This window comes from Cyrtonyx montezumae, unplaced genomic scaffold (assembly GCF_038088225.1).
Source record: "Cyrtonyx montezumae isolate F1298 unplaced genomic scaffold, pur_monq_1.0 scaffold_44, whole genome shotgun sequence".
Taxonomy (NCBI): Eukaryota; Metazoa; Chordata; class Aves; order Galliformes; family Odontophoridae; genus Cyrtonyx; species Cyrtonyx montezumae.
In genome coordinates this window covers 873,301-901,254 of record NW_027072050.1, presented here as the reverse complement: position 1 = coordinate 901,254, position 27,954 = coordinate 873,301, and the positions used below count along the sequence as shown (strand labels likewise).

At 48.2% G+C, this 27,954-nt stretch overlaps 1 protein-coding gene across 4 annotated transcripts; it reads right to left on the bottom strand.

The window, feature by feature from the left end:
- Nucleotides 1–221: 221 nt before the first annotated feature.
- LOC136055575 (excitatory amino acid transporter 4-like) lies at nucleotides 222–27,180 on the bottom strand. 4 transcript variants are annotated; one of them, XR_010622866.1, is made up of 12 exons: nucleotides 27,128–27,180; nucleotides 19,061–19,224; nucleotides 13,567–13,810; nucleotides 13,012–13,149; nucleotides 11,931–12,135; nucleotides 10,706–10,748; nucleotides 9,456–9,796; nucleotides 7,077–7,310; nucleotides 5,973–6,167; nucleotides 5,399–5,533; nucleotides 4,003–4,544; nucleotides 222–1,861 (listed from the first exon to the last, which is right to left on the bottom strand). XR_010622866.1 is itself a non-coding variant. In XM_065747388.1 (11 exons), the coding sequence occupies exons 2-11, from the start codon at nucleotides 13,778–13,780 to the stop codon at nucleotides 1,830–1,832; spliced, it is 1,641 nt and encodes a 546-aa protein (XP_065603460.1). In that variant the 5' UTR covers nucleotides 13,781–13,810; nucleotides 19,061–21,317; the 3' UTR covers nucleotides 222–1,829. The 4 variants fall into 4 exon arrangements, 2 of the variants coding, with proteins under 2 accessions (XP_065603460.1, XP_065603461.1); XR_010622865.1 differs by lacking the exon at nucleotides 27,128–27,180 and having other exon boundaries at nucleotides 19,061–21,317; XM_065747388.1 differs by lacking the exon at nucleotides 27,128–27,180 and having other exon boundaries at nucleotides 4,441–4,544; nucleotides 19,061–21,317.
- Nucleotides 27,181–27,954: the final 774 nt, after the last annotated feature.

The following is a 27,954-nucleotide window of genomic DNA, read 5'->3' as shown; positions in this document are numbered from 1 at the left end:
ACAGCAATAGACAGCATCAAAGGAAAGGCTCTGGGGAAAGACCTTGTAAAAATCTGAATTTAGCACTTGACCCATGACACAGAGACACAGAGATAAGGCCATGTAACACACAATGCTTAACATGACATCCCTGACTGTGGGGTCATGGTTCTGAGGGAAAAAAAGAGTAGGGAAAAAAAAAAAGAAGGAAAGAAATATCATATAAGAGCACTGTGGAAAAAGATTCCCTTTATTTTTCAAACTTGCAAACTATCTTTATTGACACTGAAACTCACAGCGTGGAAAGAAAGGCCTTGAGAATTAACACAGTCAAACTGCCCGAATGCGACAACAACACTATACAGCAGTGATTTCCAGTTACTGCCTTCATCCCTGGGGAGAGCAAAAGATTTTGTGATTCCAGGACAGATTTCATGGGCAGATCTGTCTTCTGAAACAATGTGCTCATACCATGTAGTTAATGTGATCCGTGGCCTGAGGTGTGAAAACCCAAATTCTATATATTTTCTCTCTTAAAATTCCCTTTGAAGGGTGTGTCCTATCCAAGAACCTCGTGGCTGTACGCACTGAGGCAGCTCCATGTTTCAGCCCAAACATTGCCCACCTAATGATCAGAAGTAAGTTATTGGTCGAGAGAAGGAACTCGCTGTGATTCTGCAACTAGAGGCTGCACTACTGCAGTAAAGACCATATAAGCTCCCAAAGAGCTGATAACACAAAAAGACAGCTGATAAAATGATTTGATATTTTCAGTTGCGCAGTTCTGAAGGCTGAGTTAGTACGAGGTCAGAGTTTGGGCCTGGAAGGAGTACAAACACTTCTGTGTTCCTGGCTGAGCTCTTAAAAGCTTGGCTCCTTGCAAAGTTGGACGGAGTGGGGACTCGAGACCTTGGGATATACACATAGGGAGCAGCTACAGCTCACAATTAGCACTCTCCTTCCAAATAAACCTTGCTTTGGAAGACTCGTTACTCTAATGTAAAGCAGCCTCTATTGTTTTAGAGATGGGAATAGTTTTGCAAATCAAACTGGGTATCAAATTTAAATATGCAACTTCGTAGATTATGAGTTCAGTATTGCCTGTCCTTCTTGGAGCAGCAACAAAATAATTGTGTGTATATGAATGTCTGCATATGCACCCCTGTCATATATATATATACACACACACACACATTTATATGGATATATTTGTATATATAAGCAGATTCCTGACAATACTGTTCGGGTATTGTAAACAAATGGATAATCCCAATCATAAACTGATGCACAATATGGGTGGACACCAGAGCTAAAAAAATAGCAGCTGGATTCTGAAATTCCTTGCAGCAAACTGGCCTGTGGGATTAAGAAAGGGGATGTCCACTCGTTGGTGCTCTGTTTATCTTTTGTTGAAGGCAGGAAATCACACGGCAAGGTTTGGAGCGTGCTGCTTGGGGGGAACAACTGAGATGATGCCGATGTAATGCAGTGTGGAAAGCCCCTTTTGTGATATGCTTACATATCTGCTAACAGCAACTGAAAACAGGTTAGAGTACTGCTGAGTTTTGCTAAGTTACCATTAGGATCCTTTCAGATGGCTTTTGGAAACGATCAGAAGGACCCTTTGCAGTATCTCTAAACCAGAAAGCACGTGCATATATTATAAAGCCAGAAGGGACCCTCACGATCAATTAGTTTGACTCTGCATAACCCAAGCTGGAGGGCTTCCCGGAATCAATTCCCATTTGAGCTAGAGTCCAATCCAATGATCTTTTCTTCCAGTTCATCTCTTGGTTTGCTCTTTATATATATATATATACAGGAAGTCTCTCCAGGAGTAGGAGTAGAATTCAATGCTTTCTTGAGAAGTTGGACAAATAATCTGCAAAAAAAGAGAAGGAAAAAAAAAGACAAAGAAGGTGTGATTCAATATGGATAAATAGAAATTACTCTCTTTAGGTAACAGTAATCAACTGCACAAACACAGACTGGGAAATTATGAGCTAGGCAGCAGTTCTACTTAAAATGATGCAGGAATTATTGTGGATCATCAGTGGGGTGGAGGCAATGCTGTCATGCTGCTGTGAAAACATCATGCACTGTTGGATTTTGTAAGCAGGTCTGTTCTTTCTGATGGTTTAGGCTCACGTCAGCTGAGCTGTGTCAGTGCTAAGTCAGTGCTGTCTTACCCCACTGTAGATGCAAGCTAACACAGCATACTGTAGAACTCCAGGCTTTAGAAACAGCCATCTCATCAAAGTTTGGGTCTAACCTCACCTGGATATTTCACAAGGATTTAAGATAAGCTGAGCAGACTTGAATTTGTTGCAGGTGTGGGTAGTTGCCCTGAGTAGCGTGTTGGTACCTGTGCTAAGCTGACTCTAAGGTCTAAATCTTAGTGTGCATGGAATGTTCTTTCCCGGTGCTAATAGATCTTCAGTGGATCATTCTGTCCAGTTGTTCTTAATCCACATGGAGAAAGGTATGGGACAGGGGGAGAAAATCCCCAGAGGACAGGAATTACCTGAGAGGGCATACTGAAAGAAGTGGCACTGTTTAGTCTAGAAGGGAGAAGAATAGACATTACAATCAAATCCATGCCAAGAGGAGGAGGATAACGATTTCTTATCCCACTCACTGAGACAAGACAAGAAATAATATTCTTACATTGTGTCAAGGAGAGGTTTGTGTCAGGGAGGAAAAAAATGCATTGGGACATATAATCTGGAGATCAGCATTGCTCAGCGAGGGCCTGGTGGGATTGTCTGTGCTCCTCCTGGAGTGCTGGGGCTCTTTTCCTGCTCAGTTTTCCATAAGTCTTATAAAAGACTGATTTTTTTCCCCATATATACTGAAAACCATAAAAACTGCTCTCTTTCTGAGTAGAAACAAGAAGTAATTATGACCTTTTAAAATAAGCTTTTGCGCATCCAGATTTAGCTGCCTTTCAACATTTCAGGCATTGTGATGCCCTCCTGTAGTTGTAACTGCAGCTATACTCCCAGAATTACTGTCCTAGGAGCTGCTCAGATATTCAGAACATTTATAATCCTTTCCTTGAATGTGGAGAGTAACAAACCCTGGTGCACACCACGTGTTCTGGCCTTCTGCCCGGAGGGCTCCGTTTTGCCTCAAAAATTGGACTCCAAATCAAAGTTTGTAAAAATTAGTAAGAAACACTGTCATTTTTCTCCTGTTCTAGCAGCAGATATTGCAGGTACAGTCCAACCAGCTTCAACAGTATTGTTTAATCCTTAAGTGTGAGAAAAGCCCAAGACAGCAGCATTCTCCCTGTGGCACGGATGAAGGTGACTAATGTAAAGACAGTACAGGACAGTTCTGTAATTCTGTCCCTGCCTCTCAGAGAGTTGAGAAACAGCAGACAGGGAGCATGCCAGCATGCAGGCTGCAGCAGCTGCTCCGCGAGGCAGGCTGCTCTGAAGCTTTGCACTTCCCCTTCTGCTTTCACTAAGAGGACAACAGATTTTTAGGAAAAGATGAAGATAACTGTTGTTTGGCAGAGCTCAGCTGAGAGGAGAGCTGGTTTGAAGGCTGGACAGTGCATCTAATCAATTGTTTGTTTACTATTTCATACTTCTTTCATGGCTTCCATTAATGGAAAACCATTCTGACCTCTGTGCTGTCAGCCAGCACAGCCCTGTCCCTACTCCATGATCCCATCTTCTTTCAAGAGATAGAAGACCTCAACAGCCACAGCCAGACCTCCATACCCACAGCCAGAAGGGTTGCCAGAGGGGTGAGAAGACTTCAGGAAGCACTGGTGGTCTTACTGTGCAAACGCTGGGAGTGTACATAAGGAGGACAACAGTTTTTTCATAAGCACTGGCCAGTGAAGAGTTGAGCTGGAGTTCTGGTGCCCACCAGAGATCTCAAAGCTGCCAAGTGCTTCAGGGGAAGCTACTGACCAAGTGAAGGCTTTGCTACTCTGCAGCTGCAGGATTAGCAATACTCATCATGCCAATATCCTGGTGCCAGTCTGCAGGTGGGGTGCCACTGACCCACCTTGTCACTTAACTATGCTTCAACTTCAGCTCAGAAATGAGGGAGCTCCTGGTCCAGCTCATTCACTGCGCCTTATTTGCTCAGGTCTAACTCTTGGACTCCAGGAAGAATGACTAAATCAGGCTTTCATAGAGCAAAAGTTTCTTTGCCATTTAATTTTCTCCTTTTTAATGTCAGTCAGAGAGAGATGGGGGAGAAAAGGGATCAGGGGAGACTGCACTCTGGGGAGGAGAACAGTGTAGATGCTGGAAAGTCTGTCTTGCTCTGTCCTCCACTCTGTCCTTCAAGACTTCTGCTTCAAGTCTTGGCTTTATACACCATGAGTGTGCAATGCTGCCTGACTTCACAGTGCTGTCTCCCTGCTGGGGCGCCTGAGGCTGTCGTTGTGCAGGCAGACCTGCTGCCAGGGCTGCTCATTCTCCTCTATCCCAGAATTACCAAGTTCGCAGTCCTGCGCATCCAGCTCGTGCCGGGAGAGATGTTCCACAATGCCAGCACCCAGAGAGTCCCCCAGGACATTGGTGGTCGTTCTAAGGCGGTCTCTGAAAAATTAGAGAAAAAAAGTGAAATGTAGCTTCTTACAGCTAAGGGGATGAAGAATATTTCCTGATGTAAACCTGGTATATAAACCTGAATATTGAAAATATTGCTCGTCAGTCGAGCAAACCAAAACACCCTGCAGCAGCTGCAACAGCACGTAGGACTTTCAGTACCTTACTGAAAACAATCCTCCTGGGTAAGTGCAAGATATAACTCGGTATCTTAGGAGGTGTGACCTTTTCCAGCCAGTTTTGATCTTATGCACATCTCCCAGGATGAATGGAGGTGCTGGGCCAGGCTGTTTCCCACTGTTCAGCTGTGGCTGGGAGCAGACTTGGGCTGCTTTGGCTACAAACCAGCAACACACAAGAAGAACAGAGAAAACACTGCCAGTGCATTTCTGAGTTAGGACATTCTTCAGTGTAGTTCCTGAGAGAGCTCCTTGAAGTCACCCCGAATTTAAAAGGGATAAAAGTGGAAATGGAGCAGTGTGGCTGGTGAGATGCTCGGGTTTGTCCAGCCAGTCTCATCCCACTGTCCTTGTTTGGTAGCACAGAGCCACCAGCACTCAGCAGAGCGAAGTTGTCTGTTACTGACACAACCTGTCCCTATTCCCAATAGTTTTCTTGTAAGATAAAGCAAACTATGGACATGCTGCTTGGTCACCAAGCTGATCTGTAAGTGAACTCTGATGCACTGGGTCACCGAAGTACATGAAGACCCCAGAATGAACAGAGAGGGGACTTCTGTGCAAAGGCCTCCTGATTCAGATCACTGAGTCTGCTTGTAGCAGGGGCACTGAGAGTGCAGACACAGGGAGCACGGGGTAGGGCATGCTGCTGAGCACAGAACTCACAGGAACCAGTCCACAGCGATGATCAGCGTGATGTCTTCAGTGGGCAGCCCCACCGAGGTCAGCACTATAACCATGGTCACCAGCCCTGCCTGGGGAATGCCTGCAGCACCGATGCTGGCTGCTGTGGCCGTGATGCTGGAGGGAAAGCAAAGCACAGCTCTCAGCAGAGGGAAAAATACAGGCAGTCACATTTGCAGAACCATCAGGAGGACTCAGCACATCATCTATGAACCATCTTAGCAGCCTTTCTGAGTCACAGAGAAGGAAGGTGACATGTGAGGCACAAAACAGAACCCAGCCCCTGCCACCAGGCACCATCGTTGGCAGAGTGCACACAGCAGCTCTGCCCAAGGATGTGGCCCCTACTTGGGAATGCAATTTGGTCTCAAGGAAGGCTCAAAGACATGGCACCCAAGCCCTGTTTGCTTCCATGCCTGGGAGTTTCACCTTCCATATCCATACCTCTAAATAGAAGAGGAATCTGAAAGCCCCTCAGGCAAGTCAAGAAAACTGGCCTACCCAAGGGCTGGCTATGGGGTCCCTCCCAAAACCCCATAATCCTTTCACAAGTCACCTTATTGTGATGATCTGTCCGAAGTCGAGTTCATAGTTGTTGACCTGAGCAATGAAGATGGCAGCGAGGGCCTCGTACAGCGCGGTGCCGTCCATGTTAATGGTAGCTCCCACGGGCAGAACAAACCTCGTGATGCGTCTGTCCACACCATTGTTTTCTTCCAGGCACCTGAAGGTGATGGGCAGAGTCGCTGAGCTGAAAGAAATTTAGAAAACAGCACAAATTAGGTATGTGCTGGCTGTGCTAGGGGGACCAAGCCACTGCCTGGGTTGTCACCTTACCCACCTGCTTTTTCACCCTGCCATGTGAACCAGAGGCCAGATGCTGCTAGGAGAAAAAACAGTCTAAGCAAGGGTTCCTCCGTATGGTGCATGCTGCATTGCACGTTCAGACACAGCTTTCCACAGGGGGCTGGGCGTGGGCTGTGTGGTGCTAGTGTAACACCAGGAGAAGGGGATTTGGGGGATTCTGGGTGCACAGAATGGAGCCTCAAGACTGAAACATCTTTTCCAGCTCTTAAAACTCATGTCCTTTCCCCTTCCCAACTCAGCGTAAGAAAAGAATGTGAGTGTGTCTGTGTATCTTTTGTGTTTCAGTGTGAAAATGCATGTAGGAGAAACTGGCATGACAGCAATCTACAGCGCATTGCTTTGGCTGTGTGAGTCACTGAGGACAGACCTGGCAGTTTGACACCAGCTGCACTCAGCGTGTGTGCCTGGAAAACAGAAGTGTACAAATGTTTGTGGGCACGTGTGTGTGGAGGTGTGTGCATGGGAAATAATGCTGGGATTCAGTGGGGTTTGATCTGTGTCCTGAGCTGAGTGTTTCAGGGCTGTAAGCACGGTAACCACAGTGTTTGTGAGGAAGACTGCAGGTCATGCACTCATGGGTAGACACAACCACACGATAAGATCTTCTGGGCAGGGAACTGGGAATCTTTCTGCTCTGCAATGAGTTGTCTGGACCAGTGCAAAATGCTGTCAGTGCCTGAAACAGTGAGACCTGAGCGCTGCATTGAGGGCAGCCAAAGCACTGAGCAGCAGCCCCAGAATACCCACACCATCTCCAACCTTACTTCTCCCCCAGGTGATGTAGCCACTGTACCTTGAGGAGGTGCCCAGGGCTGTGATGAGGGCCTGAAGAAGCCCTGCAATGAATACCCAGGGGTTCCTGTGGGTGACGATGAAGTAGAGCAGCGGCAGGATGCAGAGGGCATGAATGAGGAGCCCGACGATGACAGTGAGTGTGTACATCCCCAGCTGGCCCCCCATCACCGCCAAGTCATCCATCTCCAGGATTTTGCCAGCAATTAGAAACATGATCCCAACTGGGGCATACCTGCAGCAGAAACACACGGACAGTGCTCAGAACTGACATCCACACCACCATACCTGCTTCAGTGCATGCTTTCTGGGCACATCCTCCATGAGCCAGCACACCAGGAACGTGTTGGTTGGCAGGCCGTACTGCTGGTTTCTTTTCTGGCAATGTGGAGAGATCTCAGAGCCAAAAAACAGCTGTGTGTGGAGGCTTCTTCCTCCTTCCAGGCTCCTACATCACTCCTCGGCACTCCTCATGGCCTTGCTGAGGGGATTATAGAGCCCTCCTGGTCCCTTCATTTCCTAGCAGAGCTTGGGCTGAGGAGATCTTTTTCACTGAGAGGAACAGGGTTACAGAAGTAAGAGGGAAGGGGGAGCGAAAGCAAGTGTCCTGTGTGCTTATCTTTAGAGATTCATGTGCAAGGAAGAGGAACCCACAGCTGGTGTACTGAGGACTGGCACACCAATCTGTGAAGGCAGTTGTGGTTTATGTGCAGCCTCTTTTTGAGGCATCCTCCCCAGTTCTTCTAGCTTTTTCCCTCCCAGAACAGTGCATCTAATGAGCACCAGTGAGGCCTCAAGTGAATTAGGCCATAACACAGACATGGGGAATATCATGGGCACTAAACTAAACATAAGCAAATAACTGGACCGAAGAAAATCCCAGCTCCATGGCCACCCCACTCAGGGCTTGGCCTCTACAGCTCAGGAGCTCACATGCAATTCACGCACAAAGCTCAGAGGTCCACATGCCAAACTCCAACTTAGCCTGGGAGGTTTGGAAAAGTTTCAGGAAAGGATTTCACAAATATTTCATTTCCTCTGACCTTTTTCTTGGAAGACAGTCTTGGCTGCAGGTAGTGACCAGACCTCCCCAGGACAAAGCAACTCGTGGGAGATGCTCTGCAGGCTGCAGCTTCAGGAAGGCGTGCTCAGGGGACAGTGCTGCCTCCTGCACCAGCAGCGTTTTGGTGTCAGGAGGTGTCTTCAAATATTGCCTAATGTATTTGCTCAGGCTGTTTCCTGGGCATAACCAACGTCCCACCCATCAGCACTCTGCCTTTTGAGGCAGTTGGAGGTGGCTTGAAATGGTCTCTGAGAATGAAGAGTGGAAATAGAGAGAATCCTGTTGGCCACTCTGCTCCCGCTTCCTTGCCCTTGAGCAGCTCTTATCTCCCCTTAGGAAAGCAAGGCCCCAGATTCTGACTCATCCATGAAGGAGAAGATCCTGGAGGGGCTGGGTCTCCCAAGCAGTGCATGGCTGTGCTGTGAGCTCAGGGTTGCTCTTCCCCTGTATCTCTGTCTGTGTAAGGCTGTTCCCTGTGCCTAGGAAGTTTCTCTTCAATATAAGACTGCCACTAGGACACCAGGGAAAGAAAGCTGGAGTGACTGAGAATTGGGGACAAGACGTGGAGCTGACAGATCCTTTCCTGTCAGGCATTTTTACATGTTCTGCCAGTCCCATCTCTCTCTTACCACAAGTCCCCATTCAGAGATTGCATTACAGACAGTAACATAACTTAAAATAACAAGATTTGGTAAAATCCTGCTTTCTAAGAAGACCTTTTATAGCAATGCCTTGCTTGTCTGGACTGTGAAATGCAGGCATAGGGAGCAACGGGGAGCTAAGATCTGGAGGAGCTGGGATCTGGGGGACCTCCAGTTGAAAGGCAGTAACTTGGAGTTGATCTTGCCAACCCAGCTCAGCTTTCAGAGCTAAGGCACAGGAGTGCCACCCTGAGTGGCAGGAAACATGCAGTGGTGACTGTGATTCAGCTAAGTCAGGCTCCTGGAAAGCAGTTGGAAGGAAAGCTTTCTGTGGGAAAGCCTCACGCCCTACCCCTGCTGGTAAGGCTAAGAGATCTTCCACTTCAGCTTTCTGGTCTTCCAAGGACGTTTCCAGCAGCCTCAGGGAAAGCAAGTCCTGGTGTGTCTGATATTTCTAAGGTAAAAACAAAACAAAGCAAACAAACAAAAACCAACAGGAAATGAAATGTGAACAAATATCCCATCCAGACTTTTCCCTCCAGCCTGATGGAGCCAAAGGAGAGCTGTGCCCATCTACTATTCCTACGCATGTCATCCTTAAAGCTACTCCATTTCTCATCAGGTCAGTGGAAACTGCACCTGCAGACCTCCTGCTCCAACCGGCCGTGCTCCTCACCAGATGATAATGGCCACCAGCCTCATGATGGCTTCGTTGAGGCAGTTAAAGAACTCCCGCAGGGCCCGTCCCTTCTGCTTCATGCTGCCGATCACCAAACCGAAGCACATGGAGAACACTACCAGCCCCAGCGCGTTCACCCCATTGGCTGAGCCCGGGATGGGAATGACTTCTTCAAAGGTCAGCACCTCGGAGATGGTCCCCAGGGCATGAGTGACATTCTCCAGGATGCCGGTGAAGTTCTCAGGCGTGGGGAGCTGAGTGGTTGCCACAGCCGCTGAGACATTGCTGCTGTGGAGGACGGTTCTGGTGAAGACTCTGGTGCTGTACTGCGTCTTATACTGAAATGACAGAGATTGTCAGATGCACTCCCAGCCCTCGCTCAGGAGCCCAGGACAGTGCCAGGCTGTTGCATCCCTTCCCAAAGAACAAAGTACAAGTTCCTGCTGACCTCAGTGGGAAACTTGCCGTGCGTGTTCTCAGACTCACAGACTTAATGCCTTGGCTGGAAAATTCACAGAGCCTAAGGTCAAACTGGAGCATCTAGAGAACTTCATCTAGATGCCATCTACTGACTCAAGTATGGCTAAAACATCCCCCTTTTGTTTGAATCTCAATTTTGAGAGACAGAATTCCATTCTGCCCTGGGTAGTCTATTTCAGTGTTAAAATCTGCATCAAATTCTTTATTTGAACTCTTCCTTTCATTTTAAGTCGTTGTTCTTTTTAAGTCCATCTCTACTCTCTGATCATAAGATAGGATTGTTCTCTCCTTTGGATATATCTATAATCTTGCAAGTCAAATGCTGTGTCTTTACATGATGGACTAAGCAGACAGATCCCCCAGATTTGTTCACTTGTATCTAATCCTTGTTCAGTTTTCTCTGCACTGTAGTTACTTCCTATATCTTCAAATTTTTACAGCTTTAAAAAGGAGATTATTTAATCCACATGAAATGTTTCTCTTTGCAGTGAGAAACACCAACACAAAACAAACTCCTACTTTCTTTCTTTAGCAAACTAGGACTGACACAGGACCATTTAACCACAGGTAAATACTCGTGGTGTTTTGCATGGGGAATGCTACTATACAGACTAATGACTGCAATGCCTCCTTAAGTGCTGGGAATTAGAGAAGCACCAAGGCAGTATAAGAGCAATCCCTCTAATCACCCTTTGTAGAATTAGGCTGGAATAGTTTGTACTGCACAGTGCATGAAGGGAGGCCATAGGTCAGGTGGGATCTCGTACCTGTTTGAAGCAGGCTTCTACCAGGTTGGGTGGGAACATATTCCTGCAGATAAAACAAGGAAAGGGTTATTGTCCTGTTTGACTTGACAGCAGACATGGGCTTCATGGCCAAGGCCTCTGTCTGAGAGCAGTATTTTTTGTCACAGCAGCCACAGTGCCAGCCTATGGAGCAGACAGATCCTTTCTGTCTGGCTGAAGATCTGGAGCTGATCTGGATCTAGATGACCTTTCTGCACACGCATACAAAATCCTAAAAGATCCAAGTGGAGTGAGCAATGAAGTAGCTTGAAGGTATGCCTCAGAAATGATCCTTTCTATCTTTCTGGCTTATTAAGCATAAATCCCAGATCCCTCTGGAGGTTCACCTTGAACCACTGCAAACACTACCTTTGGCTCTGGCTCTGTCTAGCCAAGTCTTATTAAACATTATTTTTCAGTCTGTTTTCCAGTCCTTTCAGATTATTTTGTGCAACCACTATATTGTGAGGTGTTCCTTCCTTTCTTCCCAAACAGAGAAGAGACTCTTAAGTAACCATGTCAGACATAACACACCTCAGAAATTGCAGTGGAGAAGTGACACAAGACTGGATCCTTGTGCACTCCTCAGGTCTCAGAGTGGCACTGAACACAGTCAAACCAAGAAGTGTTGGCTCAACCTCATCATTAAATACTGATGATGACCACCATATTCTAAGTCATAGAAATCACTGAAAAATGACTGCTGGTGGCCCCATTCAATGCTAGATTTCTTCAGGCTGCTAAGCTGAGTTTAGAGTATCTTTGAGGATAGAGATTCATCTGTCTCCTTGGCCCTTAGTACCCCGTCTATGCTACCTGTGGGGAACAGTTTATTCCCTGTGCTCAATCAGAACTGTGCTTGTTCCAGCTCACTCTTGGCCTTTCACTGTGCACCTCTTAGAAGAATCTGGTTCCATATTCTCTTCAACTTCTGTCCAAGCAGCAGAAGACTGTAAATGAATCACCCCCAGAATTTCCCAGGCTAAAAAATCCCTATTCCCTCAAGCATGAGACAAAGGCTGCAGCTCTGCAGAAAGGTGATAGGCCTCCCCCAGCTGAGCGAAAAGTGGCACATTGAAAAAGACTCAGCCAAAGATCTCTTTCCCTGACTGCATATACCTAAAGCTGTGACGTTTCAAAGGGATGTTCAGCAGAGGAGTGTGCTCTCACTGCTATGGACTCACATGCAGCCAACTGGTTCACCCACCTCACCAAGTCCATGAAGGCATCTGTGGTCTGCACCTGCTCAATTCTGCCTTCTCGGTGAAGCTTGTCCTTAGATCCCTTCCCTGGGTGGATGATGATCACCATGAGGATGCCAATGAAGACTGCTATGATTGTGGTCACCATATAGTAGACCACAGCACGCATACCCATCTTCCCTGAGGCTCTGCCATCCAGAGAGGCCATTCCTGGGGAGTCAGGCAGACAGATAAGGTAAGCAAGTCTGTCATCTTAGAGGAGGATTCAAAGCATGCAGGGGATAAGGATGGCGAGCTGAGTCTCTAGGAATTGGCAGGGGCACACTTTGGAGCCCCAGGGGGATGAGGATATGGGAGGAATTTGATTATGCTTTTGAAGGTGCAGAACATATTGTAGGTCTTAGTCTGAACTTAGGAACATAGCAACTTCCTCCTAAAACTCTCAGAATAATGCCCCCCCAGGACAATAAGTCTTCAACTCCCTGTTGGTGGGAGGTTTCACAGAGCTGATCGCATTGCAGCCCCTTCTGCTCTCTGAAGGGTTGGCTGCCTGGGGTGTCCTCTGCGAGGACCTTCATGAGGCAGGAGCTACAGCTGAGTGTCGACTCTGACCCTTTTGGATTGGCACAAATTAACCTTCCCTAGGCTACTGGAAACCTGAATCATACTTGGACGACAAAGTTTGACATCCGAAGTTAAGCTGAATGAAATCACAGAATCAGAACTAAGGTTAACACTGGAAGGGACCTCGTAAGTCATTTTGTCCAACCCCCCTGCTCCAGTAAGGATACCTGGAACAGGTAAATACTTCTTAGTGATCAACTTTTGGGCATTGGAAGCACCACACTGTGCCCTCCCCAGCTTTCTGAGAAAGCACAAACCCTTCTGCTTCTCTACACCACTACCAAACCAGAAGGGGGATGAGTGTAAACCATGGTCACTACAGCTGTAGTTTCAGGTTTGTCATTATTAGCCCTGCTTATTTGAGCACTTGCAGCCAGGACACAGAGGGGAAGTCCAGCAACAGCTAGCAGCAGACTTTGCTGAGTATTGCCTTGGCTGAAAGCACCAGAAAGTTCTTCTCACCTGTAATCAAGCTAGAGACAATGAGAGGAAGAACCAGCATCTGGAGCATGCGCATCAGCAGCTCTCCTGGGAAGGAGAAGTACTTGATCTGGCGGTAGGTCAGCTGGTAGGGTCGGAGGGAAAATGCCAGGATGATTCCTGTGGATCAAGAAGGGATGAAGATGGACATGGGTCAGAGCGAGCTGGTGGCCTGTCCTCACTCCATCCTGCAGTGTGGCTTCCCTCCTCTTCTCCTTTATGCTCACCTCTCCCCAAAGGAGGGTAATACTCATCCTTTTCTGCAAGGCTGAGCTCTAGTTTTCTCTGCCCTCTCTCTCCCCCTCTTTGTATGTAGGTGCATGGCAGCCTTGTTCTGAACCACTGCCTCCCTGCTGCTCCGCAGGCTCTGTTCCCTGCAAGACCATTACCACCAAAGTGCTCACCCTTACAGGGACAGCAGCACAGTGCCCCTTCACCTCCATCTCCCCAGCCAAACCAGTACGATAAAATGAAACCTTTATGGAACAAACAGGCTTTTCCCCACACTCACACCCGGTGCCCGATGCTGCCCCATACCTAGCAAGACCGCAGCAATGGTGAAGAGGACAAAGGCGTTTCTGCGGAAGAAGCTCTTGGCGCTGTCGGCAGTGATGCTGCTCATCCTCTTCTTGGCCCGCGCCGCACGTTTCTGGACCGCCTGCCGCAGGCGCTGCAGCCGACCCTCGGCGTGGAGCCGCTTGGCCGCGTCCTCGTTGAGGAACAGGCTGTTAACGTGGCTCTGCTCGCTCATGGTCGGCCCTCAAACGCTGCTCTGACTGTGCTGCTCAGGAAGGAGCACAGGAGGGAAGGGAGCTGAGAGCGACTCATGTCCCAAAGGGTTTGCGAAGAAAACGTAAGAGCGGGTGGGTGCAGGCAACCCGAGAACAAAGGAACCTCAGCACTCCGGCGGCTGATAAGAGATCTTTCTTTGGGGTGCAATGGCAGCCTCTCCATTTGCAATCCTGAATTTAAGTCAAAGAAACCCCCAGACACAGAGATCCCTTTCGCTATGGACTGCACACCACCTCTGCTGCTTGGACCAGATAAATGCCCACCATGAAATCAAGGCATTAAACAGGCTTCATGATACAACTTGATTTCTCTGGAGTTGTTTTTTTTTTTAAATTTTAGTTTTGTACCAAATTATTAAATAGATGTTTCCATTGTTACATGAGTTGCTACTGAGAAGCAGATTTTTAAATATATTTAAGAATTGAGAGATGCAGAAGATGCATCAACCATTCTGAAAGTCCCTCTGGATGCCTCCTTGCTTCCCTAAAATCAAACCACCTTTATAAAGAAGGCTTTAATCATGCAGCCTTCAGCCCCACAAGAACGTTTGTGCCTTCACGGTCCATTAAGAAACGGTTCCTGTGCCCCTGAAGAGCCCTCCAGCAATGGGTTTGATCACTCGAATTTTTCACTGCCAGGTCTGAATGAGGCAGGGCTTTTACGCTTCTCGTGTCCTCCTGTAGGACCTTACCAGCATCACCTCTCACATCTCACCCACTGCTGTCACAAACCCACTGAACAGCCCCTTCCCTGAGCCAAAAAGGATCAAAGTTAGCTTGATCCATCCATCCCAGAGCTTTCTGCCCCCACACTGAGAATTGTGACTGTTTGCTGGAGGGATGTGGTCTGACTTCCTGCAAACAAACTCCTGCAAAGCAAATTGCCAAATAAAGGGTCAAACCCTCTGAGACACTCTTGCTCCCAATCTGCTCACTCCTCACCAGAGCACCCTGCACATCTTGGGAAGGCCAAGGGCACTTTGTATGCAACACTCCCATTTCTCAGTGAATGGAATCTGCAGTCTCCACCACAGCTTGCCCGGGGCAAAGCAGGCTTCCTGTTTGCCACGGTGAACTGAGAAGAACCACACTGATCGAGGAGAATGCAGACTGAGCTCTCCCCCAGACCTCGCTCTCCTTAGACCACATCACAGCAATGACAAGAACTCCTGCATAGGGAAAGTGGGAGCAGCACCCACAGAGCCTACAGAGGGACTCACCTGCTTTGTTCCCCAGATGTGTCCCCATCCACACATACAGGGAAAAAGTATTTTTGTGCAAAGAAAATGAAATGTCTATTTTGATACGGGAAAGTTCAGGATGAGTCACTAGGATGCCATGCTCCACCGTATGCTCAGCAGCCTTCTCAGAGCAACACTCATCACGTGGAAGGAACGCACCAGGACTCGCTCCTGCAATGTCCCCACTCTCTTGCTGCCTTTCTCCATCTGCACATTTTGCAATCCAGCAGCCCTCTCCATAGCACATTCCCACTGCATTGCCAGCCTGAAATAGTGTAAATATTCTCTATTGCATCAGTTGGAAGTCCTCCGGATGCAGCAGCAGGTTGTCAAAACAGCCTTCTTGCAGATAAGCAGCCTGCAATGGCATGGATTTTACTACCTGGGAGGAAAGCAGTAGCTTTGCTCTCTTGGTGAAGGCCTTCCTAATCAAGGCTGCTTCTCCAGCCCCTGCTCTGCTAGAAGAATCAAGATATCTGAGAGAGCAGTTCTGGAGATAACTTCCAGGCTAGATCAGGAAGCACAAGGATATTTTGTAAGCCCAGTGTTGCATAACTAATGCCTAGTTCCTGGCAATGAGGTTTCACACAATCAGTGGAATGTTGACTATTTTAAGGACAGCAGTAAGAAGATGGTAAAAGTAAAAAATGGGGAAGGAAGACTTTTACAGTATTGTTTTTGTTTTATTGTGCACTTTGCAGAGTTTTGTGTGCCCATCTTCCCATTTACCATTTTGTTCAGAAAACAAAGCTGTTATCAGCATAGTCAACATGGGTTCATCAAGGGAGGGTCCTGCCTTAGTGATCTGATGACCTTCTGGAATAAGGTCGTGGTGCATGAAGGGAAAGTGATGGATGTAACCTTCCAGGGGTTTCAGTAAGGTTTTTGGTGCCATTCCTTGCAGCATCCTTCTAGTTCACATCATGCTGGGTGATGAACTGGAGCAATGGTAGAGCTCCAAGGGCCATAGTGCATGGGGTTACATCTGGCTGGCAGACGGTCACTAGTGGTGCTCTCCGGAGCTCAGCTCTACATTCAATATTTCTATCAATTATTTGGTGTGGGTGGGGAGTGCATGCTGAGCAGTTTTGCCCATGATACTAAACTGGGAGTTGTAGGGACAAGAAGCCTTGGATATATCATGCTGGTGATGCACGTTCAACTCAGTGTGTCCTGTCAGCTGAGGGCAAACCACATTTAGGGGTGCACTGAACTGGATGGACTCAAAAAGCCACAGTGAATGGAGTTCAATCCACTGTTGTCAGTTGGCCACCAGTGCTCATCACTAGGATTGGTTTCTTAAAATACTTTTATGCCTGAAAGGAGGTTGCAGCAAGGAGGGCATCAATCTTTTCTTGGATGACACGTGATAGGATCTGAGTAAAGAGCCTGAAGTTGCACCAGGGAAGGTTTAGGGTGGACATTAGGAAGATTTACTTCATGGAGAGGGTGGTCCGGTGTTGGAACAGCCTGTGCAGGGAAATGGTTCAGTCCTCCTCCCTGGAGGTATTGAAGAGATGTGTGTGCTTGGCACTAAGGGACAAAGGCACTAACTCACACTTTTCTGGGGAGAACAGCACAGACGGGAGCCCCTCTGAAATGCCTCTCCACCAATGGGCACAGCACTGCGGAACCGAGAGTAAAAAGTAGAGATCCATGTAAAGCAATAGGGCTGCACTCTTGCTGGGCTCACAGGGATGTGGTGGAGATGTAAGCACATTGAATTCAGGATCCCTGTGCAGATGGAACAAGGCAGCTAACAGTACGGTGTGTGTTGATGGACCAGACCCTGCTCAGCTGTGCCCAGTGACCAGATGAGGTGTGATGGACACAGACTGAAATACAAGAATTCATGTAAAAGAAAACACTTTTTTCACTGTAAGGGTGGTTGAGCATTGGAGTGGTTGCCCAGAGAGGTTGTGAGGTCTCTGTGCTTGGAGACGTTCAAAAACTGCCAGGACATGATCCTGAGCAATGGTCCCGAGCAACCAGCTGCAGTTTACACTGCTTTCAGCAGGGACACTCATGGGATGATCTCCAGAGGTCTCTACCAACCCCAGCCATTCTGCGGTCCCTCCAACTCATAATCATTGACTCTTAGAATCATTAAGGTTGGAAATGACTGCTAAGATTGTCTATAGTCCAACTATCAACCCGCCCTCACCATGCCCTCTAAAGCATTTCACTCAGGTCACGTCTACCCTTTCCTGGAGTCACACACTGTGTGACAAGGCTCAGCAGGACTGTCCCCAGCAGTGTCCTGGAGCAGGTCTACATTTATAATTGGCACAGAACTAGACCTGGTTCCTCACTCCTCTCACTCTTTAAACCCTGCTCAGCAATCTTGCACCAGACTGAAAGATAAACCAGAAAATGCTGCTTCGTTGAAATGTCCAAGTGAGGACCCCAGGCGTGTCTCAGCAGATGGGGCTATCAGTGTGACAGCCTCTGTGAGATGCTCCTCCAGGACAAGCAAGCTCCTGGCCACCACTGGGAAGTGGCACCACAGGGTATTCCCCAAAGCTGAAGTTCTGCCATCTTGAGACAAACTTCATTGTCGCTACTTGGGACAAATGGAAAGGTGACAATGATCCAAACACTGATACTGACGTTGTCTCTCTGCTGATGATGTTGATGTAGAATAACACAGAAGGGTTAATCTAATTAGCCAGTTTTACTCCCGGGACTGGCAGAAGTCAGCCCAATTAGAACTGCCCACGGTGAAGACTCTCTCCAGTTTTCTGGCCCCCGGGGGCCTGGGAAGAGGGGCAGTCCCAGAGCAGTGCTGTTGGTGCTGCTGCTCTGCTGCTCGGGGCACACTCAGGAAACCCTGCTGTAAAGAGGTGGCACTGGAAAAGCAACACTGGCTGCCCTGGGCTCCCTCTTCCCTCTGCTATCACAACTCTTTTCTTTTTATTTCATCACTGAAAGCCAGCCAGAAACTGAAATAATCAGCACTTTGGAGCCCACTGTTTCTCTCGTCTCCAAGGAAACTCTGCTATCCTGTTTAATGTCAACAGCAGTAGGATTTTCAGGGAGGGAGGTCTCCCTGGAGAGCAGCAGGGAAGTGTGCTGGCAGGGAAAGGAGGGAAGGGGAACCTCTGTGGGAGGAGAGGGGCTGGGCAATGGATTGGCACAAGAATGAGCACTTCACTGTCCTGAGTGCCCCCCTCCTGTCCCACTCTCCCAGCAGCACTGCATCCAGCAGCTGTGCTGTTACCTGTTTTTTAACCCCAGTGCTGAGTGGGACAGGACTGAGCTGGCTCATGGGCCATGGGCGGGAGACACTTTCATCCCTACACCAGTTGGAGCCTTAGCAGCTCGTCTCGTTGCTTGTCCTTAGAAGGGCAGCACACGCGGAAAGCAATGACACTGAAGTGCCTACGCTGAAGGCTTCCATTTGCCAGCCCAGTTGGGGTGGGCTCAGCCATTGCTGAGTTGCTATAGCAGCCCCTGGCAGGGCTTTGCACTCACGAAGCACTAGGACTTGCCCATGTTCATCTCCCAGCTCCTTGCCAGCCAACCCATCCCTCTGTAACAGGCACTGCAGGAGAGCAGATCTGCCCAGGCCCAGCCGTGGTTGCTGAGGACCAGCTCTCGGTGCAAGGGGAACAAAGGGCACATGCATGGGGCAGGAATTCCATCCCCGCTGAGCACAGTGACATTGATCACCAACTGAGCAGTGGTTCTGGGGCCTAAATACAATCCTGGGAGGACATGTGCTTTTCTCCCCATAGCCTCCAATCATACCAATGTCCCGTGACAACAGTAGCTGCTTCCACCTGCCCACCAGCATTGCACCCAGCCTCTAAAACAGACTCACTTCTAAAGCACTCCCCTGTGGGCAGTGCCCTCTCCTAAAGTGGGACAAGAGCTGTCCCTGCTGCCCCCCATGCCTGTGCCCAAGGCAATCTCCATCCACCCTCCTGCCCCTATCCCTCCACTGGACCTGGCCCCGCTCTGATTCATGCATTCAGATTTGCTGACAAAACCACTCACCTGGAACAAGTATCAGTGGTCAGGCAGGATGACAGCAGGTCTTTTTCTCCTTGGGGGATTATTCTGAGTTGTTTTGTTCCTCGATTCTTGAAGCTCAAAGGCAGGGTGTAGGATTTTCTCCTTTGAAAGGTACAGCGTTAGCAGAGAGCTCTGAGCAATGCCTCCTGAGAGAGGAAAGGAAGACTGTAATATGCTCAGGATACATGGCAGTAGGGGTGGGGGAGTGGCATGGAGGAGGAGACTGAAGAAATCTTCGATGATTGCAGGAGACCAGAGGACAGAAGCACCTGTCACCGTGATGCTGCACACAGTCCGTACTGGGTTGAACACTATCACTGCACTTTCTTCTCCCTCCTCACACAAGAGTTAGCAGAAACAGAGAGCAGGGCAAGCTGTTAATCGAGAACCAGCTCTCATCCCCATCCCCATCCCCTGCTGCCTGCCTCGGGATGGCTGTGTGCAGGAACAGCAATACTTGCATCCCACTAGCAGGCAACTCATTCCTGGCCCCGTCTGTGTGAGCAGGACCTTGGAGATCCAGACACACCGAGGTAGTTTGTCCACAGCAGCCCAGGGGGATGGACATGTGCCTGTGCCTGAGCCAAACAGCTGCAGTTTCCTGGTGGCGGGTTAGGCAAGTCCCAGGGCAGAACGATTTCACTGAGTGTGCAAAGGTAATGTGTTAGCAACACGATCTGTCAGGGAGCCAAGCTTTGCTTTCAAGGAAGAAGGCATTGCCTTTGCTCACTGATCTGTGAAATGCTGGTTCCTGCTGTGCTTCCTTTCAATAGCAGCCTTGCATTTCAATATTTACATTAATGCACAGGTCAGGCTGTGAGCATCACACAGCCAGGTGGGGCAGAGTGAAGAAAATAGTTCCCAAATACAAGCCAGTGCCAAGGTTACAGCAGCACCTCTGCTCCCGTTCCCACCAGACACGTCGGTCACAGGGAGATGGTACACACCCCAGTTCCAGGTGACCCCAGAGCAGAGGCTTTGCTGCGTACCCAGCCCTGGTGCACAGCAGCAGCAACACACTGCGCAGCCAGAACTTGCCCCAGAGTGTCATTCCTCCAGCAAGAAGCAGACCAAAGCCTCAGTGTCAGCTCATGTGTCAGAGTCCTGGAGCTGAACTGCCTCTGAGCTCTCTGTCTTCATCAGTCTCAATAAGAAGGGGAGGGTGCTCCTCAGCCTCAGGTCACAGCTCCCAACACACATGGGCTTTCCTGCAGCAGCAGGCAGACGTGACCATGTGGGGCTTTGCTGAATGGGCCATTTGGAGCCTGCAGTCCCGACTGGTTCTATCCTTTTCCTTCCTCCCTCTGCCAAATCAGCATGGACACAGGCTGTTGCTGCAACAGGAGACAAGGACACACTGCCTGCACCAGGCAAATTGCTGCATGTGACTCAGTGGCTCATTTGTAAATAGAGGAAACAGGCATAGGTTTTCCTACCAAAGGCTGCACAGGATCAATGAGGTCTCAGCTCACGTGAGCGTCAGCTGGGACTGGAAACCCAAGCCCCCGTGTGCTGCAAAGTGTCAGTCACCCTTCCAACAAAGCACATATTGGAATGTGAGTTGGTTTTCTTCCCAGAAGCCTCTGGTTATGTGGTGCAGACTCCAGCAATAGAGGGAACAGGAGGTGGCTCGTGGCTTCTGCCCCTGCTTTCAGCCAGCAGCTCTCCCTATGGGATTGCACTTGATCCACGGTTAGCTGCCTGCTGCAGGCCTGGGTGATCACAGCAGTGAGAAAGGGGCTCCTCACATGCACAGTGCATTTCTGGCACTGCCCAGAGAGGGGCAGAGCTGCCCTGCACTTGGCCATATCAGCAGTTGCACTAGATGGTTGATTAAGGGGTGTTTAATTGCCTGTTTCCACCTTCTCTGCCTGCATCTCAGCTTGGCTCATAGAATCTGTATTGATCCCTACCAGTTTTTTAAACCCCATTTAATATTCTTGTGCTCTCTCTAGCCATGAACACATGATGGCAAATGCCTTAGACCTTCTCTTTCACCAACTTCAGCCACATTTCATTTTGACTTTTACCTGCGGCAACTTCCAGGCACCTTCAAGTTATAAAATAGGACACATGCAGCAACCTGACACTGCAAGGAACCGCTTTCCCAAATCAGCTCCCTGTGATTTCCTTCACAAAGGGCCTTTTGAACAGATTAATGTTAGTCTCACAAGTAGACAAATAATGTCCCACAGACGCAGGACAGCTTGTTTGCACCCACCCCCTCCTGAAGCACGCCCTCAGCCCACACCTCTGCCCAGCTTGGAGAGAAAAACTCCTAAAAGAGTGCAGATCTGGGCAAAGGGCTCTAGAGAGATTTTGCACAGGGTTTCTGTTCCTATAACAGAGAGATATTCAGGCCCGGTGGAACAGCTGCAGGGTTGGGTTGGAGAACATCCAGCAGAAAGCTATGCCCACTATCCCACTGGTTCATTACCTAACAGTCAGCATTTATTGCTTCATCCTTCTGACAGCACTCAGTGTCTCCAAACTGCTGAGAAGAACGCACTAGGAAGCATGCTGCTGTGAATCTCAAGTGCAGAAACCCGGGTGTTAATATTCCCAGTTGCTAATTGCCACAGGGAAAGATGTGATTTTCTGGTATGTTAAGCAATCCCTCAAATCTTCCTCCACTGGATTTTGCAATTCCGTGGTCTGGTTCTCCTTGTTACAGTAACCTTAATTTGGGGGTTGGGATTAATTTTATATCTTGCGCTGCTCATTTGGCCCAGGGAGCAGAGTCCAATTATGCAGCCATGACCTTCATTCCAAGTTAGCAGAGTTTCTGCAAATGAATCTCCTTGGTGTTAAGCAGCACTGCTCAAATAATGGCATTTCCTTCCTATGGGAAAAGCCAATATTTCAACATTTATTTTTGCCCTATTTTGAAACAAAAAGTCAAAATTTAAACTCTTGCAACACACGAAGTGCAGAAAAATCCTTGCAGAAATGTAAAGAAATGTTTTGTTTGGGATCAAACAAAACATGCAAATCTGCTCCCCTTTGAGCTGTAACATTGCTTCATGGTCAGATTTTCACCTTGTTGGTACAGACAGCAGCCCTCAAGAAAATCTCACCCAAATGCCACCACCAATAGGGGGGAACAGATGTGAGGAGTGATCTAGATTCCCTTCTCTGCCCAAATCCATCTCTGACTCCTCCTTTCAGCCCCTTCCCTTCCTCCCAGCAATACAAACTGTCAAGCAGTTCTGCCTTACGTATCTGAAAGAGGCTGTATTCAGGTTTCGTACCATAAACAAGTTCTTCTTAAGGATCTTTGTTTTGCTTCACTTATTGTGTTTTTACACTGAACTCTATTCAACATCTTGCTCACTAATTGGGAATGCGCTTTGTTTAACGCAGACACAGATCTAATGTGCGTGTGGCATTTATTGGAAATTGTTTTCATTGTTTCTTCCCTTCCTTAACCAGATTGCACTTACACTGCTACTGCCCTACCTCTGCAGCCCAGGCTAGGCTGTTCTTCATGCTGCACAGCTTCTCCAGCTTGCAGGTCACCCACTACTCACTGCTGCAGTTTGTTGGGTTCCAGCAAGGATGCCATCACACATCAGCTGCTTCACTGTACAATAGCACAGAGTTTGCACTTGTTGTTAGGATGGCTTGAAGAAGCTGCTCCCTCTCCCCAGCTCCCCAGCCTCCCTACACACACAGCTGGGGCAGCCAGGAGCAGCTTGGAAAGAGAGAATCTCATCCAATTTCCAAACAGGAGTTGGACTCTAAGAAAACGGGTTATTAGGTTGGGAGCAACTGCTCTGGGACAGTCTCTGGCTTGAGGGGTGTGAGCGGGTCCCAGCACCTGGGAAGTCATGGAGGGGAAGATTTAATCTTCAGCGTGGGGGAATGGCATCCCATAGGACAGCCATGTGGTAGGAAGACCAAAACTGAAGAGCTGCTGGGCTGAGAGGAAGCTGCATGCTGCATGCAGCATACACCATACTGTCTGACTGCAATTGTTTTGCAGTCAAGCGATGCAAAAGCAGAGAGCAATACTTCTTGGCAGGAGTAGCAGTAGTGGGTACAACTGTAACTTCTATGTGTGGTTTGTTTCTGAGGATGAGACACTGTGAAGCCACATACTCTCCTGTACCATGTTTCATAATAACATCCTAAAATGCCTCATCTGGCAATTCATGACACCAGGGGAATGGCTTTCATGTTTCTCCATCAACATCACATTACATCCTACATGACTGAGCTGTACAAGCTGGAGAATGTCAGAAAACCTTCCTGATATTTCAAGTGGCTTGGTTCAGTGCTACTGTGGGTTAAGTCTGCCTTCTCTGAGCTGGGAAAACAGGATGGCAATACTTCTGCTGCTCTGATGATATATTTGTCCAAATTTAACTTGGCCCATTTTCTCTGGTATTCTCCACATGGTATTACCATTGGCATTATGCTCTTCTCAGTAAGTTCCCAACTCTGTATATGTGGATATTACAAGGACAAAAGGGACCATTTGTGATCATTTAGTCTGACCTCCTTTTTTAGGACAGGAATAGCCCTGTGTTAATTAATTTTCTTTTAAGTAGAATATACTATTTAGAAAAATTTCTAAACCTGCATTACTCTTTCCTGGTGGTGATGAATTCACCACAATTCCAGGCAAATTATATAAGCCTGGGTCTACCTGACCCTTGAATTTACGTATGATAATTTGGAAGAAGCAGCCAGCTGCTGCTGTAGATGAGCTGAGCAGAACTTAATATTAATACTGACACTAACACACCAAGGAGCTATAGCATACCTTAGTTAATGTGGACGTGGAAACACCCATACATACAGCACTTGCAGGCACAGACTAAAATGTGCATGAGATCTGGGATATAAAAGCTTGATCAATATGGATGATCCTGCAGTAGATAATGGAAAGTTAGCAGCTAGAAGTTTCTTCCAGATCCCTGCTTCAAACAATTGCTTCCCTTAACATACATTAATGGGTTCCCTGTCTTCTATTCCCAAATGAGATCTTTGACTGCAAATCCAAGTGCTACTTTTATTGACTTCTGAGGTCTGGTTTTGCAATTTGCTCTCAGATATCTGTCCAGTTATGTACAAGCTTTCTTGAAGAAGAATAATTCAAATTCACAGGATTTCAGATAAAACATCTGTGTAGGAAGTCCACATCTTTGGCTTTCCTTCACTGAATTGCAGAATCCCCTATAGCCAGCTGCTTTTAGCCACTTCTGATGGACTTTGTCTTTTGTTTCCATCAATTCTTTCTAGAAAAATTATGCTCCTCTTCGGGGATTTTTTTCTTTACTCTTTCATATTTTTTTTCACCTTTCTGTCATGTTATTTGACTCCTAATTCTGACAAAAACACCTTTTTGCCCTGGTAGGACGTTGCTCTGAAATCCACAATCTGAAGAATTCCAAGCTCAGTGTTCACAGAGATCTTCAGAAATGGCATTCCAACGAAAAATTTGCTCCACACAGAGTGACAGAAGGGTTGGGGCCTGCCACGTGTGTTTAGGGCCTCCTGCATGGGTTTGGGGCCTGCCACATGGGTTTGGGGCCTGCCACGTGGGTTTGAGGCCTGCTGCATGGGTTTGGGGCCTGCAGTGTGAGTCTGGGGCCTGCTGCCATGTGGGTTTGGGGCCTGCTGCAAGGCTTTGTGGCCTGTGTCTCCCTAAACACCCAGGAAGAACCGAGCTGTCCATGCAGTGCTGGGCTGTGATTCAGGAGGCCTCTGTGTGCACTCAGGGTGCTGTGGGCAGGCTGCACCTGCCAGCGTGCAGCATGGCAAGAAGGGAGTGATCACACCAGATGAGATGTCTCCTTCCTTAACCCAGCATCCTTGCTGAGTTCTCAGCTTTCTTCCTCTCCTGTGTTGCAGACCTTAAAACAGATGGGTGAGGCAGTGGCTGGGAGGCTGTCAGACTTAGCTCGGGCAAGAACACGAAGCCTGGACAGCAGCATGGAGTGTCCTGGAGTGATGCTGGCTGCACGCTGTCAACAGAGCAATACAAACTGTCTCATAGCTCATTACAGAAACTGAGCTAGAGGGAAGGCACGTTCACAGCTTATCAGGCCACCTCCTCTGTGAGCTCTCTGATCTACTTTTCCAGTGATTGTTCCTGACCCAGGAGAAGCCCCTGAGAAATCTCACAGTTCGTAGCCTGCAGCTAAATGGGCATCAGCAAGCGGCCACGGTGGGGAGTCAGGAGCGTGGCACGCGCAGTCTGACTAACCAGCTGGAAAATTCCACTCTGTTGGTCATGGCAGAGCACACTCAGGCACTTAGGAAGCAAGCCTTGCTGGCAGTGTGATTATCTGCTCTCTGGGCTGCTGTTCTGCTTGGCTGCCATGTCACATTTACCAGGACACCCACACTATCTGCTCAGCCCTCTTAGCACTGTGATAAGGAGTAGAGATGAAGCAGTGTCCTGCTTCCTTTGCTCTGTTTCACTCTATTTTTTTAGCACTGCTGACACTACAGGGTGACATGAAGACTGAAGCTCTGGAACAGGGCTGCCAGTAGAACCTGCTTCTTCTTTGGCTCTGGCCAGGAGTGCACAAGAAACCAGTTCATATGATGTTTTCACTACTTGCACCTCTGTTCTGTGATCAGCCATGGACATTCCTGCCCCAGACTAACCTGAAATCTACTAACTTGTGTAAAATTGGTAAAATGACATACAACAGAGTTCTCTTACTTCTGATTATCCATCTATCAAGACTAAAGTAATCCTAACAAATATATTTAGCCTTACAGTGCTGAAGGAATACTGACAGGTTGAGGATCAGAAAGCTTTCAAGTGCTACCAGCCCCAATCTCTTTCTTCACTTATCTGTGCACACCTCTCTCCCTTTCCTCTTTAACACTTGCACTTTCCCTCCCATCCACACACTCTTACCTTCTGGATTTGAAGCTGTGCTCGCTGTAGGTGTTTCATCCCCTGTTAGGAAGTGAGGAAAGCCTGCAAGTGCCTGCGCGGAAGGCCTCGTGTTACAATGTCACTCAGGTCACCCGTACACCCATTAGTAGCCGATGGGAATAAGTCCTAAGGGAATTAGGCGGCTGTAAATCCTGGAAACTATGTTTCATACATTGAAAGTACTATTGCTGAGTTTCTTTCAGTACTACACTCTGTAGTTGCGCAGAGGGCATCTCAGAAACCTACGCATTTGAACAGCAAATCAAGAAACAAACATTATTCAGACTTTTAATGTAACATTCCTAAAAAGGCATCTAGCTTGCTAATGACCACAAGGCACTCAACTGTGTGTGATCTCTGGATGCATGAGGAAACAAGAATCCAAGAAACAAGCACGTACCCTGCACCAGCTCCTGGCACTGACAAGGCCAGCGAGGTGCAGGCAGGAAGTGCCCTCTGAAGGATTTTCCTTCTATACTGAATAACAAGGCTATTTACTAATGCTTCAGTCCCGCTGTATGCTTCCCCTTTGACAGGTTTTTAGATGCATGTCTATGTTTTATCCCCACATTTGAAATACTGCCTCAAAAATGAATTCACGGAGGAGGTCTTTTACCTCTATCCAGTTCTGCTATTTTAAAATAAGGTGTCAGAAAAGGGACAGACATTTGAAGAAGGGATGCTTCCTCACTCTAACTAGCATTTCCAGACATCTAGCACATAATTTAATTCTTGAGTTCTGGCTAAAGTGTGTATCTTGCATAGCTATTGCAGAAAATGTGAAAGATGGCACTAAAGCCAGTGAGGTGACAGTCAGCATCCTGTCTTCACTTATAAGAAGCTAGAAACAAAAGCTGCTTCTTGAAAGGCTGCAGGTGTGTGAGCTTCTGCTCACAAAGCCTGGATGTGCACAAATGTTGTAAGAAGAGCAAACTGGATTAGAGATTCCTCATCATCACCCACTGCTGTGAGAATGGGAAATGGCACAAAATCTGTGAACCACAGAAAGAAGAATGAGTATTTTCCAGTCTTTGCAAGTCCTAGCACCTTTTGTGCTTCCCCTGGAATGGGAGTCCTCTCCACGCTTGGAATCTCCTGTATGGATAACAACACCTTCATGCAAAATCTGTCAGCAAAACGAGCATTACCTTTACAGGGCTCTCACTGTACCTTCACGCAGCACACCACCTGGAGCGAAGCATCAGGAAGGCTCGGTGGCAGCAGGGAGCCCAGCACTGCCCAGAGGTCAAGCTGTGCCTGCTGAGCCTGAACGACAGCATGTGCAAACTCCCAGCTGCAGAGAAAAGCCAGGCAGGCACGAAGCTGAAGAGGGAAAGAAATCCTTTGGAGAGCAACAGTTATCCACCAGCCCCGCACAGCATCATGTCTATGACTTGCTCCGTTTTCTTTCTCGTGACTTTGACTCTTGCTGGCCTCCAAGTACAAGGCCACGCTGCTGGGCTGGAAGCCAGTGTCAGTGCAACCCACAGTGCATCACAGCTATCTGCCTGGCTGCGCAGATAGTGGCATGGGACAAGCAGCACTTGGTCCCCACTCCCTCATTACAGGCAGCTGTTGGGCAAGGGCTGTGGAAGGCAGCAGGAGCTGCTGAAGGGATGGAGCCAAGAGACCTGAGATCAGGTTTGGCAGTGCAGAGAGCTGAGGGAAACAGCTTGTCCAGGAGAGAAAAATGACAGCAAGTGGTACTAATGTCTGACATTAATTATGAACCATGTGCAAAATTAGAACAAAGGATGACCTCAGAGCACACAGCCATACACAGGGCTCCTGGTAAATGCCAGATGAGCTCTTTCCCGAGCCTTGAGCACCCCAGCCTTGACCCCCAGCAGCAGCAGGATAGTGCTGCTGCCACTCTCCTTGCCATGCCTGCTGGCCAGGACAGCCAAGCTGCACGGCTGTGCACTGCACAGAGCTGCATGAGCCCTGCAGTTCTGTGCTGGGAATGCACTCCTAC